Source organism: Xenopus laevis, chromosome 6S (genome assembly GCF_017654675.1).
Source record: "Xenopus laevis strain J_2021 chromosome 6S, Xenopus_laevis_v10.1, whole genome shotgun sequence".
Classification (NCBI taxonomy): domain Eukaryota; kingdom Metazoa; phylum Chordata; class Amphibia; order Anura; family Pipidae; genus Xenopus; species Xenopus laevis.
The window spans coordinates 34605814-34624739 of record NC_054382.1 but is presented as its reverse complement, the minus strand read 5'-3'; the positions used below and the strand labels follow the sequence as shown (position 1 = coordinate 34624739).

Below are 18926 nucleotides of genomic sequence, written 5' to 3'. Positions count from 1 at the left end.
GCATACTGGCTCCCTCCTGCCTGTCCATCACATTCACTGTTGCTAATCATGATTTCAGCTGTGATGTCATAGTGCTTGCATACTGGCTCCCTCCTGCCTGTCCCAGAAACAACTATGTTGAGGTTGGGTATCCTGTTCCTTTCTAGAACAAACTACATCAGATAGGGTCATATCTGTCTAACTGATTGCATAGTTTAGTGTGGCATTCCTTTTTTTTTATATTTGCATTTATACATAGCAGTGTAGGTTACCAGGTAGCTTATGATGATTTAGGCATTCTGTACACCCTGCATCAGCAACAGCACTCCTATTGGTTATAAACAGGTACTACAGAATTATTTTTGTCAGTTGAGAATTCCTCACAGGATAAATCAACATGGCAGCTACTAGCAGAAGTGTCAATGTTCTCCTTTTAATAGGGATGTTTATAATAAAAAATGCATTTCACTTGAATCTAGTCCCATTTGCAAGCCATGTGTCTCCCATACAAAGGTAAATGTTGCCACTTGTAGTTAGAACCAAAGATGAATGTAATCTCTGTAGGCGATATGCTGTACACTCATATTAATTATTAAGGAGAATATAAAAAAAAAAAACCTGTTTGCAAATTTGATATATTTAACTTCAAAGCAACATTTCTGAACTAATGGATAATTTAATGTTTTATCTATCATTTGTGCTTGTAAATGTGTTTGTTGTGTGTATCTTTCCAATTGATTTTTGTAACCTGTGTATTTGGACTATTAGCTTATTAGGGACTCACAGGGATAGAAGTAGAACCTGGAATATTACTATGATTTTAGAGAGTGTCTACTCAGTGCAGCGTTCCCAGGGGGTTATCAAGGGCACAGCCATACAGTCTGTGGGACCTATGCTGCAATATTAATCACCACACAGGGGAGACCTCATTCTTCACTTATACAGAGCCCCAGGGACCCTAATCGATTTAGGCATTTAGGTTCTTCTCTAAGGCACTATAGAGAGGTGCCAAGAAGCCCAGGTTCCAAAAAGGAAAATATACTTAATAACAAATGCAACTATCAGATCCTACCCTTGAATGGGTTTCAGCATTTTTGATCGAATACAAGATAATGCTAAAGAGTAATTAGTAATCAATGTAATTATGTAGATCATCTGCAGTAGAGCATTAAAGTAAAATGCTTTCCAGGAAACCAAGCAAATGCTGTTTGTACCAAAACCAGGTTCTTTGAAGGGGGGTTCCATGGGTGTCCACAGAAAATTTTCCAGGTGGGGGGGGGAAGTAAGCTAATATCACATAGAGTAGCATCACACTTAAAACGAATCGAATTAATTGATTGCCTTCATTTTTTAAGTTGTTGGGAATTAAATGTACAAACTTTCTTGGTAGTAGTTGGAGAAGTCAGGGTGGGGCAACTGCCCCCTCTTGCCCCCTTCTGTAGACACCCATGGGGGGTTCTGATATAATACAAAAGGCTTTTGATTTTTAATATTTTGTATGGTTTCTGCAGGTGAGAGCTGTGCAGGAGACAAAAGCCCCCCGGGGCAATCCTCTTCCAAGAGGGCCCGTACTGCTTACACGAGTGCTCAGCTGGTAGAACTGGAAAAGGAGTTCCACTTTAACAGATACCTGTGCCGACCCAGGAGGGTGGAGATGGCCAATCTACTCAACCTCACCGAGAGACAAATTAAGATCTGGTTTCAGAACAGGAGAATGAAATACAAAAAGGATCAAAAAGGGATATCCATGATGACCTCTTCAGGAGGGCAATCGCCATGCAGGAGCCCAGTGTCAGCTCCATCTATTGGAGGTTACCTAAACTCTATGCATTCTTTGGTAAACAGTGTCCCCTATGAACCTCAGTCACCCCCTGCTTTCAACAAACATCACCCTAGCGCGTATGGTGTGCCTGCACCCTACCCAAGCCCCCACAACAGCTGTCCTCCCCACCAAAAGAGATACAGCGGAACTGCTGCGGTCACCCCAGAATATGAGCCGCATCCTCTCCAGCAGGGCAATGGAGTTTATGGGAATCCTCATGTACAGGGAAGCCCCGTTTATGTAGGGGGGAACTATGTGGAGACCATGACTAATTCTGGTGGACCCTCCATGTTTGGTTTGTCTCATCTCTCTCATTCCTCATCGAACATGGACTACAGTGGAGCAGGACCCATGAACAGTGGTCACCACCATGGACCCTGTGACTCCCACCCTACTTACACGGATTTATCTGCTCACCACAATCCTCAGGGAAGAATTCAGGAAGCCCCCAAATTAACGCATTTGTAATGATCATGGAGACAAATAATCCCCCCTTTCCCACACTCCTTATTTCTATTTTTCTTTTCAGTAATCCCCTTTATTTTATATTCAAGATTTTAATTTTTTTTGCGTGTGTGTGCCAGTAATATCCAAATACTGGCTCTTTCAGATATAACCTTGTGGCCCCTAGGAATCCGGTTTTGAACATTTGTCTTTGTATTTTATTCGACTCTTTTCTCAAACAGGGTATTAGCAACAATTTTTTTATATGGGAAACAAATTCTTAAATGTGAATTTGTTCGCACATTTCTCTTAACCCACAGGGAACCCATTTAAATTATTATTGCACTTCTATTCAATTTCTAGCCAAATATAAAAAAAGGAGAAAAAACGCTTGAACAGGGACATCCCTATCCATAATTATACGTGTAGGTCATTAATGTGTGTGTATTCTGCTGCAGATACTCCGGTTAATTTATTATATTTTCCTGGGGGAAATAATCAACAACAAAACTATCGAACTGTTTACATCTTATTTATCCCACCCTTCATATTTATAAACAATATATACCCTTGCTATTCAGGTCAGGCTCTGGGCCTTCAGTTATTGGCACAGACAGTGCTTTTGAAATAAAAAGAATTCTCATGAAAGATGCAATAAAATCTGAGAGAATATTAAGATGAATCAGTCTGTATATTTCTCTGAATCGGTTAAGAGAAGACACACACAAATGTCCACGTTTTGAATTGAGTGCCGTTTATTCACATATGGATTGACATGAGTTTTAATAGCATTTTCTTGAGATTATGATCTGGAAGGACAAAAAAATGCAAATATGAGAGCAAGCCTTATATATTTTTTTTTTATTGAAAACCCAGATAACTTTAATAGCCAGAGGGGGAGATGAGAGAAAGACATTGGGTATTATGTAGCAGGGCTGACAAGATCCTTGTGAATGCAGTTGCTAGTGATTGATAAGATGGCCGATAATGAAGGTCCAGTAGGTAATAGCTCAGACTGATGACTGCTTACTCCATGTTGAGGCTTTTGCCTGTGTTTCCAATCTGCAACCCCCTCTCTCCCAGGCGCCTCATGGAATGGCTTCTTTCTGCCTCTTCAGGAAAGCCCTTTGAAAGAAATTGTGCATTTTCCTCCTACACTTTTCCTTCCAGTGGGAAAATAGACAATTCCGTGGGTGGTTTTATTGTGGAAGGGGGAACAAACAAGCATAAAACTGCATCTGCCATTGAATGTGTTAAAAAAGGCACAGGCTTATGGATTGTGTGGAACTGGGCACATTTACACTCATGCACATAGAAACACACACATGGGCTCTGGAAACCCTACATCCATTGTTCAGCAGCACATATAGGAAACACAAAGAGAATGTGTGTGTAAAGGGCATAATATGCTACATATACATTCATGCACATGATATAAAAGTACATATATGTACACACTTACACATATGAGGAGGACATTGACCTACACACAGTGGCACAATAGAAATGCAGCTATGCTCACATAGGTAAACATAGGATTACATCCTACATACTGGGTTAGCTTGTAATAGACATTGATTCGCTTTAACAAACACACACCACTCACCAGAGCCTTTAAAATTGAATGCAAACCGAACGTATTTGCATATGTGCTCCAGTGTTTGGAGAGACAAAAGTAATTGCACACAGACATGGTGAAAGCACAAAGTGCATATATGATTTATTAAACATTCGCATATATAAACACTCATTTTCTTTTAGGAGTGTTTTTTATACTTCTTTTCCTCCTCTATTTGTTTCCCATTTATTTAACACCAAGATTCTCCTGTACCTGAACCATAATGCAGACATTTAGAATCTGCATTGAATGTGTCCTTGTACTGAGCCGATTCATGTGATGCAAATTCGTTAAAAGGACATTCATAAAAGATTCTGTTACTAGAAATTATTTTAAACATTCTGTAATCACCTTAAAAAGAAGCCCTACTTGTATTTAAATGATCTACCTATATTGAACGCTTCCATAAGAAAAACATACAAATACATTTGCCAAGGATAAAATATTTATAAAATAATCTGAAAAATAGAGGCTTTATAACTAGATAAAACATACAGTGCTTTGAAATCTTCACTCGGTCTTTTTGATGCTCTCCCGCCTGAACTGTAATTAACCAGATATAAACCTCAACGCTATATTCTGTCTATAAGCTTGCATTGTATACAGAAGTATATATATATTGCTAATTTCGTTTATATAAATTTATTCCAGCATGAATCTATAAACGCAGGGAGAGGGAGAGAAAATAATATTGTACTAATTAAGCTATTAGATATATTAGAAGCCAAGGACCCCCTTTAGGTACCGATCCACATGCGATACTGGACTGGAGACACTGAAAGTACATTTTTTCCAATACTAGATATTAACATTATCTTCAAGGGCATGTTTCTGAACTGAAGGGCATATTGTAGCACTTTATTGGCTTGTATCCATATGCTGTTTGCCCTCGACTGGACTACTCAACAATTAGAAGGGCTTATTATATTCTGCTGCTACATAAGATAAGAAAAATGTTTTCAGATGCACATATACCTATTATTTCCATATGTAGGGGGATTGATATTTGCGCACAGGGAAGCGCTTTGTTCCCCACACTAAGTTAAAGAATAAGGAAAGGGAATGTGTTCAATACCCACACCCACGCACATTTGCTAACAAAGCAGCATTGCATCTGGCAAGTCTTTTCCATCTCCTAAACCCACTCCCCCGGCTCATATTTTAATTTCCCATTCTCACCTCTTGTTTATGAGAAGAAAGCAGAAAGGACGGTGCCATACCTGTGCCAAATAATATCCAAGCTCAGTAAAGCATGAGAAGGCAAAATCCATTATTTTACTTACTATTTCAGTCTCCCAACTCCTTTCCCAAGTAACATTTGATCTTAGAAGAAACAAGAAGCTTTAAATGTGATCTTTAGGGCCAGTAGCTGTCAAGCCATTTGGCAAGCAAGATTGATCACACGCAGACTTCCTCCCAGCTTTGTTTGGAATAAAAGCAAGAAAATTAAAAACCTTCCATCTAACAACTGAGTTTGTGTTCCCAGAGACTGAAACCAATGTTTTTTTTTTTAAAAAAAAATGGGATTTGTCTTCTTTTTGCATTCGCTGCAAATGTACCGAATTTCTACCGTTACCGAACGTAGTGTGTAAAACACCTATTGTCTTTGTCTGCTTTGAATTTCTGCAAACATGAAGGTCTATGGCAGCAGAGAAGCAGAGGAATTAACTAACCAGAATTCACAAGGTAATAGCATGAGGTTGTCTAGGCACTACTAAATAATGGAAATCATGACGAATATATATATATATATATATATATATATATATATATATATATATATATATATATATATATATATATATATACACCAGTATATCTGCAAAGGTGGGAAGAAATATTAAGAAAACACAAATGCATGTATATCAGTTTTCATTTGTGTACATATCTTGATAAATAGATATGTGTGCATAATTCTCATTCTATATATATATATATATATATATATATATATATATATATATATATATATATATATATATATATATATATATATAGCATGTGCCTATATGTATATAAGGGCTCGTGTATAGATACATGTACATAATGATGTGTGACTACACATATCTATATATGTATGTATATATTTATATAAGTATATAAGTCATGCTCATCATTATGTACATGTATCTGAGTGTATTTATAATTAATACACAAGCATATAGATAAAATGTGAGCTAGCATATGTATAAAGAATATAGCTAGCTGTGTCTATGTTTTTGTGCCTTAAAAAAATAGATATACATTACAAGTAACATTAACATATACATGCTATATCTATATATATATATATGTATGTGTGTATATATATTTATATATATACACACATATATACATATATACCGCACACTCACTAAGAGCCATGGTTGGAAGACTATCGTAAGATTATTACAGTAGATTACAGTAAATAAAATTTAATTACAGCATATTTCAGATAAAATGCTATGAATTATGTCACATAAGGTGTTTATTTAGTGCTGCTGTAGCAGTAATGATGCAAGCAATAGTTCAGTATTAAAAGCACTCACCTTCTCCTGTCTATTCACTGAGCAAAGCCCACTACCTTTGTATTACTTTAATGCAGCAAGAAGCTTTCCCTTAATAGTTCAGCCATTTTGCGCTGCAGTGAGTTTGTCTCGTGTAACACACACAGGCAGGGTCCTTCTCACGCTTCCCATATGTGCCAGGGCTGGTAACAATGGGCTCTGCTCCCATCCAATTGTTCTCTGTACAGTAGATGAAAAAAATATATATATATAAAATCCATATCTAGCATCAACCCCCTTGAAACAGTTAAACCCACTTTCCCAAGGTAATGGGGAGCAAATGAGAGTAGAATGTGCCTGGGTAAAACTTTTATGTATGTGAAATGATTGGGTCTTTTGGTGTCAAAACTTTGAAGATTAATGGATTACTTTGTTAATGACTTTAGGCGTCAGATTTTGGTCCTTAAATGATTTGTGAGGTGTAAAACGCCTTCCTGACAGACAGAAACAATGCAGAGAGGGAGAGTGCAGAGCAGTGGTGCTGCCAGGCACAGCCAGTTTATCTTAAAGAGCAAATAAAATAAAATAAAATTCATAGCGGATCTGTATTATAAATGGAAAAAAGAGTGTCAATAAAAGCCTAGCTGGCACACAATGAGGCGTTCCTTCTTGACTTTTTTTGGATCAATCACACAGACAGTGGCTTCTTTTGATTAAACCCCAAATTGTCATTGGGCAGGAGCGATCATGTGACAACCAATTCGGTCCAATTTCAACCTTGTCTCCGTGAATTCAATAGTTTAATAGTAGCACAGTCCCCATACGGCTGTAATCAGTGAATTAGAAAAAAAAAACACACCGGCAAAGGATTTTTATGATTTTTTTTTTTTTTTACCCCCTCGTCGTTACGGGGCCTTTAAACGTAAAAGTAAGGGGCTAAGTTGTTTAAAGGGCTTGGAGGAGAGGGCCATGAATTACGAATTTGAGCGAGAGATTGGTTTTATCAATAGTCAGCCGTCGCTTGCTGAGTGCCTGACATCCTTTCCCCCTGTCGGTGATACATTTCAAAGTTCATCAATCAAGAGCTCGGCGCTTTCACACTCGACACTCATTCCTCCTCCTTTTGAGCAGACAATCCCCAGCTTGAATCCAGCCAGCCACCCTCGCCACAGCCGGCCCAAACACAGCCCAAATGGCCACGGAGACAGCCCGGTGCCAGCAGGATCCCTGCCTCCCGAGTACCCCTGGATGAAAGAGAAAAAGGCTTCCAAGAAAGCCCCTATAGTCACAGCAACATCAGCCGCCAACGTTGCCCCGGCCACCACCGCCTGCCTCAGCCACAAAGGTCAGTGTCCAGCCCCTGGGGCTCATCTGCGGACATCGGGGAGATTTAAATCGCAATTTTGGGGGGATATTGTAAAGAACTCCTCTACGCAGCTTGGCTTATCCCAATGACCTCTCTGCATGCCTGACTTTGCCAGTAACCCACATGGGGGGGCTAATAATAACTGATTTTAAGGGTTTCTCTGATAAGTTTATTTTTTTTTAAATCCACGTTACTTTTTGATTGGATTTTTTTTATCCCTTAATTTTATGATTTTTCCAATGCCTCCTACTGACACACAAGTGCTCCACAATGGAGTTTACTGCATACTGGGCGGCCATTTTGTAGCAGTGGTATAAATATTATGTATTCTGAGAATTACTGCCTTCTCACAGTGTGTGTGATGGTTTTTTTTTTTTATGTGGTTATTACAGAAATTATTGAGATCCAGGATAACAGTGGTGGGGGATCGAGACGATTAAGGACAGCTTATACCAACACTCAGCTCTTAGAACTGGAAAAAGAATTTCATTTCAACAAGTATCTGTGCAGACCGAGGAGGGTGGAAATTGCAGCCCTGTTGGATCTGACCGAAAGGCAGGTCAAAGTCTGGTTCCAGAACAGGAGAATGAAGCACAAGAGGCAAACCCAGTGCAAGGAGAACCAGAATGGAGATGGGGGCAAATTCAAGCATCTGGACGATTGTGAGAAGGGAGAGGAGGAGACGGAGAAATCCCTGTTTGAGCAAGCCTTGAATAGTGTCTCTGGGGCTTTGCTGGAGAGAGACAGCTATAGTTTCCAGCAGAATGCCTTAGCCCAGCAGCAGTCTCACAACTCACACAATGGAGATTCCCAGAGTTTCCCTGTATCGCCTTTATCTAACAGTGAGAAAAATCTCAGACATGTCCAGCAACAGTCGCCCAACTGCTTATCAACAATTGCCCTGGACTGTGCAGCTGGACTCAACAATGATAGTCCCGAGGCCTTAGATGTGGCTTCACTCTCGGACTTCAATGTCTTCTCCTCGGATTCCTGCCTTCAGCTCTCAGACACAGTCTCCCCCAGCCTGCCTGGCTCTTTGGACAGTCCTGTAGACATTTCAGCTGACAGTTTCGATTTTTTCACAGATACATTTACCACAATAGACTTGCACCATTTGAACTACTGAAGCAACCCACATTATTACATAGTGAATTTATTTTTATTTTTTAAGTAAAAATTCTCCCCCTTAGATCCAGTTTCAGTTTTAACATCCAGTTCAGTTGAGTTAATCCAACACCATTGAAAGCAATAACCGAGGCCTCTATGAAAGTGACTTTTGTCTGAACGTATCTGCACTTTCTTTTATTTTTCTATTGCATTAAAATGCGCTGTCATAGAAGTATTTTTGGTAGAATAAATGAGTATTTGCCATGAGTTATCTTCATTCAATCCTAAGAAAATCTTAAGAATTTTCAATTTCATTTAAATGTAATCTATTTTCTACACCAAAACCCCTGTCTCTGAAACAAAGAAAAAAGTTGCTAAAAAAAACACAATTTTAAAAAGTTTTACTTAAAATTAATCATTCTATATATTTGAATTTTTTTTTCCTTCAAAACTCTCGAACAATTAAAGTTAAATGCTAAAAGCACGTGTGAAAGTATCTCATCAACAAGATAAATATGTTTTTATTGCAAAAAGATGAATCTGGAGTTAATTTGCACATTTTACATTTTGTCCACAAATTCCAAAAAAAACAAAACACAACAACAATAACACCGAATTAATACTTATTTCATCAACTGATTTAATTTAATAGAAAAAAAACATCATCCTCTAAAACAAAAAAAAAAAGATTTCAGTTGGTTAGAATATTGTATAAATAACATAGTCTTAACAAATGCCTAATACAAAGCGTATTTAAGAAAGCAAATATAAATCACTTAAAAAAAAAATTGCTACCAATTGCTTATACAGTGTATGTAAACTATACCCTAAGATCGTTAAAATAAATCCAAATCGCACAATTAATATGCTGATACGTTGGAAAGTTGCTTAGGCAATAATAATATCTAGATGTGCTGGATGCAATTCTTCCTAATCTCATAAATCAAATACTTTCTATGAACGAGGATGTCATCGAGGGGGAAGATCAATTGCAAAGAGCTCACACACACATAAAAAAACCCCTCTTACGTATTAGTCTGGACTGGGGATTCCATCCAGAAACTCGAAGGCGTTTAAACTATAATTCATTTTTATTGCTCTATTAAAACAACAGCTTGGCTTTCTAGCGGCTGGAGAAAGGGTATGTGAGCTTGCAACTCTCCAGCCATTAGTGTCTGTATGGCAGCGTTCTGCTCACTAACTATAAGCACTTACACACCCACACAACAGGCACTTTAAATCATTTTAAAAACCATTTTAATTACACAGACGAGATGTATATTGCGTTATAAAACTTTACTAGGCATCTACCAGAAAACTGAACCAAACATTCTTACTAAATACAGAAGCAAGTTAAATGTATAGAACTTTTTTTTTTCCTTTTAATAAAACATTTGCTTTTTTAAACTAAAGTTTATTTTAAATGCAGACTTACTTTTAAAGAACTTACTGTTGATTTGTGATTTTTACAAAGGAATTCCTTGGTATAAATAGGCACATTCCTTTCATAGTTATGGGCAATATCCATTATAATTCGTGTTGGACTGCAACACTTTGTTAGTGACAGTAAGACAATGGGCCTGTCCTTCTGGGTAACAGCATTGCACTATTCAAGTTAAACTCCCAGTCGAGGAAATCTTTCCCACTAGATAAAATAAATATGTTCTAAGGACATCTACTACAATTATATATCACTATATAACATATATATATATATATATATATATATATATATATATATATATATATATATATATATATATATATATATATATATATATATATATATATATATATATATATATATATATAACTATAACTTGAAGGGGGGACGGTGTCCTAGAGAGGAAAAAAAAATATACAGTAAAAAATATATACACACATATAAGTATAAATAATTGTATATACATATATTTAATTAATTTAACATATATATTTTTATTTAATGCATTAATTGCTGGTTATGGAAAAGTGGTTAAGAAAAGTTATAATTTGAATTAATAGCACTCTCCTATTAGCACTCTCGTATTAGCCCTTTCTTATTAACACTCTCTTATTAGCCCTCTTATTAACACTCTCTTATTAGCCCTCTCTTATTAGCCCTCTCTTATTAGCCCTCTCCAGCTCCTGTTCAGATGGATAGAATAAATTATAATGTATCAACTGCTGGATACACAAGTGAACCGCGACTGGACCAGTAATTTAAAGTTTAAAGTAAACATTATGTCAAGACCTTTCTTGTGTATAAAATGTATAATACTGTAATACAATCTAAGGTTTGCCAGTAGACTCTTCTAGTTAGCACGCGTTTGGCAAACAGCATGGATCACACAGAACAGGCAGACTAATAGCACTCCAGATATAGTGAAACTACAAATCCCAGAAGCCTTCACCGACTGCAAAACTGGCAAACAAGTTGGGGTTTGTATTATGCACCAGCTGGATTTCTAGCACATACAAGGCATATATTGTGGATATTAATTAAAACGCTGGACACTTTTTCGCCTCCTGCTTTGAGCCCCTATAAATTGCTCCCCAAATACTCTGTCTGGAGTCCTGTTCTGAACTATGGGGGAATTGTGAATCTACAATGGGAAGTTGCTTGTGAAATGTAAATCTGATGACTGCAAAACATCTAGGAGCAGGTCACATGACCCAAGCCACTGAATCCTCATCCAGTCCGGGTTTTATCACTTGCTGACACTTTTCATCTTCTATTGTAAGGCTTTTTTGCAACCATTCCCACCACAAATCTGCCAAAAAGATGAGATTGCCTATAAGGGAGATTGTGATCTACCAGTAAATATTGCACATGAGAACAGTAGATTCCAGCAGTTAAACATTGTACACAAGCCACTAGATGAGATCACTCTGCATCTTATATCATTCAGTGTTTACTGTTCATTTAAACGCACCATTAATTATATTGTTATTAAATACACAATATAAGTCAAAGGGGCAGAACCAAACGACACAACTACAGTGGCAAAGTGAAACTAAGCACATAAGGTGCGTTCATTTACCTTTAAATCGTTTTTTACACCACGATGCATAAGCTCTATGAAAAAAATATACATTTTAGGCTTTACTGCAATTAAATAAACCGACAAAGCACATAAATGCATAATACTGAGCCCCATTGCCATTGGGTATTTATCAGTCAAGTTTTATCTTGAGCAGTTTGCCACTTTTCTTATTGTCACTTGCTGCACAGCGGGAAGAAACCTATTATTTGGGGAAACTGCGGTGCATTATGGGACTGGTAGTTTTCACTAAGACACGCCTTTGGCCATGATGTCACACCAGCTGCCGGTAGGAGAAAGAAGCTGCAGTGTTTTGCAGCGGACTGCGAGCAGAGAGCTGAAAAAAGGCAGGCAGAGTTTATGGAAACGTTTGTGGGTAAAGGAGAGGCTTAAGGAGGTCTGGATTTAGCTAAATTGTTTCAAGAGTCAGAACCAGCAGTGACAGAAGTGACAACATCTTGCATTCAATAGCAATCATATTTACAAATAACTAAAATTGACTTAAAGGGGTTGTTCACCTTTCAAACAGGTCTGGACTGAGATAAGAATCAAAACAGGCCCTGGCATTTCAGGTACACGGAGGCCCAATCAGCCCACGAAGAGGCCCAAACAACTCCCACCAGCCCACTAAATACTGACTTTCTATGGCACCATATAGTAGCCCCTTTCTAGCCCCTTTCAGAGCCGGGCCTACCCAGCCAGGCACCCTAGGCAACCTGGCGGGCACGGCGCCGGCTCAGTGTGCGCGAAACTGCGCATGCGCGAAACTACGCTCCAGCGTACATGCGTAAAGCTTCGCTATAGCGCAAATGCGCGAAATGGTGTTCACGCATGCGCAGAGGCGCATTTTTGTGAAAGACACTCGCAGTCTGAGAGAGACCGGACCGGACACGAGGTAGGCGACAGAGGAGGTACGTGCCTGGCGCCCCCCATCTTTGCGCCCTAGGCACGTGCCTACTCTGCCTATCCCTAGTTCCGGCCCTGGCCCCTCTGGCATTTGCCAGAACCCACACATTGCCAGCCCGGGCCTGCTTCCAAACACTCTTTTTTACTTCACTTTTTATTTTTTTGTAGACACAAAAAGTAGCTGCTACTAGTAGCTCTGTGTCTTCACCCTTAAGAAGGGCTGAGTTCAGCTTAATTGTTTCAAGAGCCAGGACCAACAGTAGCAACAGTTTTTGCTACGTTAGTTCATCAGTTTCTGTGGTGATGCTAGCAACTATTGTATCATTTATAATTGCCTTTATATACTGTCTTTAAAGGAACCGTAACACCAAACAATGAAAAGTGTTTTAAAGTAATGAAAATATAATGTACTGTTGCCCTGCACAGGTAAAATTGATGTGTTTGCTTCAGAAACACTACTATAGTTCATATAAACAATCTGCTGTGCAGCAATGGCGGAAATTGAAAAAAGGCTATATTACACAGGTTAAGTACTGGATAACAGATAACACCATTATGATCTACAGAGCTTATCTGCTATCTGCTGTGTAACCTGAGCCTTTTCTCCTTTGAATGGCTGTCCTCATTGCTACACAGCAGTTTATTTATATAAACAATAGTAGTGTTTCTGAAGTAAACACAGCTGTTTTACCAGTGCAGGGCAACACTGAATTATATTTGTATTAACGCATTTTCATTTTCTGATGTTACTGTCCCTTTAATACAACCCAGGGAAGATAAGAAATGTATCAAATATCAGTTTATAGTGCAGGTGACCCCCCCCCCCCAAAAGTGATTTAGAAAAACATGAGAAGGTGAAAAATGAAACTTAACATTTCAAAATTAGAAAAACAGCCAGAAAGAGGAAATTACATTTAATTGGAAAAAAGTATTTATTTCTTGTGAATATCGAGGGTTAATTAACAAATTAAAATCCTTCGACTTCGAATATGGAAGTTGAAGGATTTACCGCATTTCCTTCGTTCGTATGATCGAAGGAAAAATCATTTGATCGATCGATTAAATCCTTCAAATCGATCGAACGAATGGAAGGATTTTAATCCATCAATCGAACGATTTTCCTTCGATCAAAAAAAACTAGGAAAGCCTATGGGGACCTTCCCCATAGGCTAACATTGATGCTCGGTAGGTTTTAGGTGGCGAAGTAGGTGGTCGAAGTTTTTTTTTAAAGAGACAGTACTTCGACTATTGAATGGTCTAATAGTCGAACGATTTTTAGTTCGATTCAAAGTCAAAGTCGTAGGTCGAAGTAGCCAAAAAAAATACTTCGAAATTCGAAGTATTTTTTATTCTATTCCTTCACTCGAGCTAAGTAAATGTGCCCCTTAGTGTTGCATTTTTATTCACATATTTTATGTCAGTTTGTAAGCCTTGAGCCATCATATTGTCACTTGTGTACAGCATGAAACTGCTTCCATCTACAGTGTGGGGCACATTTACTTAGCTCGAGTGAAGGATTAGAATAAAAAATACTTCGAATTTCGATGTATTTTTTTGGCTACTTCGACCATCGAATTGGCTACTTCAACTTCGAATCGAACAATTTGAACTAAAAATCGTTCGACTATTCGACCATTTGATAGTCGAAGTACTGTCTCTTTAAAAAAAACTTCGACCACCTACTTCGCCACCCAAAACCCACTGAGCACCAATGTTAGCCTATGGGAAAGGTCCCCATAGGGCATAGCTTTCTAGGCAATTTGGGATCGAAGGAAAATCGTTCGATCGATGGATTAAAATCCTTCGAATCGTTCGATTCAAAGGATTTAATCGTTCGATCGAACGAATTGCGCTAAATCCTTTGACTTCAATATTCGAAGTTGAAGGATTTAACTTCGGGGGTCGAATATCGAGGGTTAATTAACCCTCGACATTCGACCAATAGTAAATGTGCCCCTGCATGTACCTGTGGCTCTATTGCTTCAAACTGATATTTCAAATAGAAAGTGCCCAAACTTTTGTCAAGATTGGAGAGTTAGTTTGTTTTTTCCACAACCCTTTTCTGGTGTAGCAGCATAAAGTAATGTTCATATAGTTCTTCCATATTTTTTCTGTCAACAATCTGTTCTCACATCCAAATCTCTCCTTTGGATATTCTGGTAATTTCTGCCCCACGCTTAATTCATGGCTAAATGCTGTACCACATTATACTACAGCAAGCACAGAGCACTTCAGAACTGTACATCTGAGAAATGCAGTGTAAAATGTTTAAGTACACACAGACACACACACACACAGACACACAGACACATTACAGATATTCTTGAATGGGAACTCATTTCCTGCAACATGTGACAATCCATTTTCTTTCTGGAAATGAACCCTGTATACTCAGGCCCGGATTTGTGGAGAGGCCACCAAGGCCCGGGCCTATGGCAGCAGGATTTTAGGGGGCGGCATGAAGCTCAACCACACCCACATCAATTCAGAAACTCTGGGGATGCACAGGAGATGCCATCGTTTTTTAAATTTCCAGTGCACAAATCCCCATTGCTCCTGTCCCAATAATTAAAATTGGAGCGAATAAAAAGGAGGGGATGGGGGCGATGAATGACGGTGGGCCTAGGGGCGTCCTCTATGTAAATCCGGCCCTGTGTATACTACATCAGGACAAGCATTTTTATATACTTTAAAGCAAGGAAGCCAAGCAGAGGTGGTCAAGGTACTGCCCATTGTAGTCCTCAATAGCTGGGGTGGTTTGTGATTGCCTTTCCTGAGTGTGATCTATTAGATTTTGCCACTACCACATCCTTAATATAAAACAACATACACTCCTTTCTAATCCTACACAAATATTATTTTATCTGTATTTGTCCCTCTATAGGCACTTGCATAACCAGTTATAGGATAATGTCTTTATGCTCTCTTAGATACTGTTGAAAGCCCAATCAATTGAGGAGAACTGGCAGATCATTAATTTGCTGTCTGAGATATTTTTGGAAATATTACTGGATGACAGCAATGTTACATATACCTGCAGCTTTGGTGTGAGATTAGGGTGTCCCAACCAATTCTTGGACCTCAAATTGAGGCTTGGGCCAAAAAACACTGCTCTAGCAGGTACTCCTCAAAAAGTAAATTAATTAATTAAAAAATGGCTTTACCAGCAGCTAGCATGACTTTATTATCTCTTCCTTCTCAAGAACTTGTGAGTATGTGGAAGTATCAGGAAACCTTATTACCTCAAATCTCTGATTTATGGGAAGGCCATTTCCCATAGAATCTATTTAAGAAAAAGAAGTAAATTTATTTAATGATTTCCTTTTTCTGTGAAATAAAAAAAAACAGTAGCTTGAACCTGATCACAACTAACCTGCATAAATCTATATTGGTGGCAAAACAATCCTATTGAGTTTATATTAGACTTAAGGTATGGTGAGCCAAATTATGGAGAAAGATCAAATTCTTATCTGGGAAAACCTGGAGTTTGTGGCTTCTCAATAATTGATCCCATACTTATATTTGCAAATGCCACAGAAGAAAACGTCAATAAATGTCCATTCTCTGGGGTGTTCAGTTGAATAGCCCTTCACTTGCTATCATTACCCTTTAAAATGGTTGGTATATCTTGCCAAATGAAAAAAAAAACATATTTCTAAGCAACTTTAAAAAAAATAAGTAAATTACAAATATTCAGTGATTGTCTATCCCTTTATGTACTAACTGCCAATTCTCACTATAGAAACAATGTAGCAGATGCAGCTCTGCTTCAGCCAAGTATCCATTTTCCCCAGTCTTCCCATACATTGTTTCAATAGTCAGAATCATCAGTACAGGGGGACAGACGGATACTGCTTTCAGTAGGAACTGAAATATATAACTTGCTTAGAATTATATTGATGGGATTACAACTCATTTAACTCCCCCCTTTTCAATTATTTGGGGTATATTAAGCCAGTATCTCTGTGTCACAATAGTCGGTCAGTGACCTTGACCCTACCAGTGTCTAACAATTTTTTGTATATGAAAATATGGTTGTTACTGTTACACTGCTGTCCTTCCAACTGATTAACAAATAAGAATCTAAATATTTGCCTGCTAATCCCCCAATCCCTTCCTTTGTCCCAGACCCAAAGTCTGTGTGTGTATTTTGTAAATACACATCTGCCAATGATCACATAGTAATCTGAAGTACCTTTATGAAACATGGGTCTTTATCATGTATTCACATATCTTTCTGACTATCTCACATTCAAACACACACCAGCCAGAAACACGTTCAAAAGCACTCTTAAACTCTTAACTCTGTATTTTAGTCAGTGTTAGAAATGTTGCCACACTGTTTTCTCTGTTTAGACCAGGGATCCCCAACCTTTTTTTCCCCTTGAAAAAAAGGTGGAGAGCAACACATGCATACAAAAAGTCCCTAGGGTGCCAATTATGGGCTATGATTGTATATTTGGTAGCCCCTATGAGGATTGGCAGCCTACAAGAGGCTCTGTTTGGCAGAACATCTGGTATTTTTGCAACCAAAACTTGCCTCCAAGCCTGGAATTTAAAACTAAGCACCTGATTTGAGACCATTTGGAACAACATCCAAGGAGTTGGTGAGCAACATGTTGCTCAAGAGTCACTAGTTGGGGACCACTGGTTTAGACATTCTCTCAAAACACCATGGAACTGGGAAATGCCTTTTTAAAGACATGCAAAGTTGCCCTCTACAACCCATATGTGCACAAACAAATATCCCAGTCATGGAAATTAATGGAAGACACAAATAAACATATAAACCATGTATAGGTTAACGCCATCATTATACTGTTAGGTCTGTGCCCTCTAATTCCAGGGCTTGGGTGTTTGTGGCAGTAATGTGTCATAGGGCAGGTATGTAAAACCTGTAGATTGTATTCGTTTTGCTGAACTACAACTTCCAGTTGCCGACTTATGAAAGTTATAGTTCAGCATGAGCTAGGAGGCATGGACTGAAGATGCCCTGTTTAGATAACATCTACATACATTACTCTACAGGTAACACAGAGCCAAATCTTTACCTCCGATTTAGAAGGCAGTAGGCAGTATAAATAATAATCTGGTGAATCCACCTCAGATCAGAAAAGAATGTTACACGTGGGTGTGTGTGCAGGTTTGTGTTCTATAGCTGTGATTGGGATTAACACTTTCCTACCTGACAACCTGCAACCTCCTGTGAACGCCACCAATATGAAGACAATGTACATTCAACATCATGACCACACTTGACAGGACTATGCAGCTACAATAATCTTTGTGCAGATGATCGGTAGTGCCCAATGGGTTAATGTGTAACAAAGACAAGCCTGTTATTGCTATGGTAATATAGACTTGCAGTTTGTATTATTATTCTTTGTATCAAAGAAGTGAGGCGTGGCTGCCAGTGCTGGACATATTGAGCCTGCCTATGCTCTGCTCTGGCATTGAATGTGTTAAGAAACATTCCCAGGTATCCTGTATAATGCACGGTTTGATCAGTTGGAAACGTGTAGAGGAAATCAATAAAAGGATCAATCAGCCTTCAAAAGAGCTGTAATAAATGTATGAGAATGAAATACGTGCATCTGCATGTTTGTCCTTCCCTACCTATTGTACCCACTGTATTTTTGTGATATTTTATCTTTTTATTTATTTATCTATTATCTGTCTATCTATCTATCTGTCTGTCTGTCTGTCTGTCTGTCTGTCTGTCTGTCTGTCTGTCTATCTATCTATCTATCTATCTATCATCTATCTCTCTATTATCTATCTATCTATCTATCTATCTATCTATCTATCTATCTATCTATCTATCTATCTATCTATCTATCTATCTATCTATCTATCTATCTATCTATCCATCTCTCTCTCACACACAGCCACACACCATGATATCCCCAAATCCCCCCGACCAATCGCTATTTGCTGCTTACCGGGTCGGAGGTTCTTCCGGTGCCCATTGCTCCGGTATCTGCTCCTTGTCGGTTCCCGGTGTCAGAGGACAGTGAGACTTGGTCGCTGCGTTCAGAGCGCACTGTGATCCCTGTCGGTGCGTCACCTGGACAGAGCAGCGCCTGGAATTTAAATGCATGTGTAGGGCCGATCCATCAGAGTAGGTAAACTTTATCTGTCGCTGCTGCCATTGGCTGGCCTCTCCACGTGACCT

At 38.6% G+C, this 18926-nt stretch overlaps 2 protein-coding genes across 7 annotated transcripts in view; both read left to right on the top strand.

Moving 5' to 3' along the window:
* The window catches only part of hoxa3.S (homeobox A3 S homeolog), a 47524-nt gene extending 44603 nt beyond the window's left edge, over positions 1–2921 (top strand). For all 6 annotated transcript variants that reach the window (NM_001086824.1, XM_018268575.2, XM_018268576.2 and 3 more), the window contains 1 exon segment: positions 1491–2921. In NM_001086824.1, coding sequence (NP_001080293.1) covers positions 1491–2269 — 779 coding nt within the window. In that variant the 3' untranslated portion in view covers positions 2270–2921.
* Positions 2922–7146: 4225 nt separating this feature from the next.
* On the top strand, positions 7147–9088 carry hoxa2.S (homeobox A2 S homeolog). The gene is given in 2 exon segments (NM_001090407.1): positions 7147–7694; positions 8108–9088. Coding segments are annotated over 2 exon segments (1110 nt in total). The 5' UTR covers positions 7147–7318; the 3' UTR covers positions 8842–9088.
* The last annotated feature ends 9838 nt before the right edge of the window (positions 9089–18926 follow it).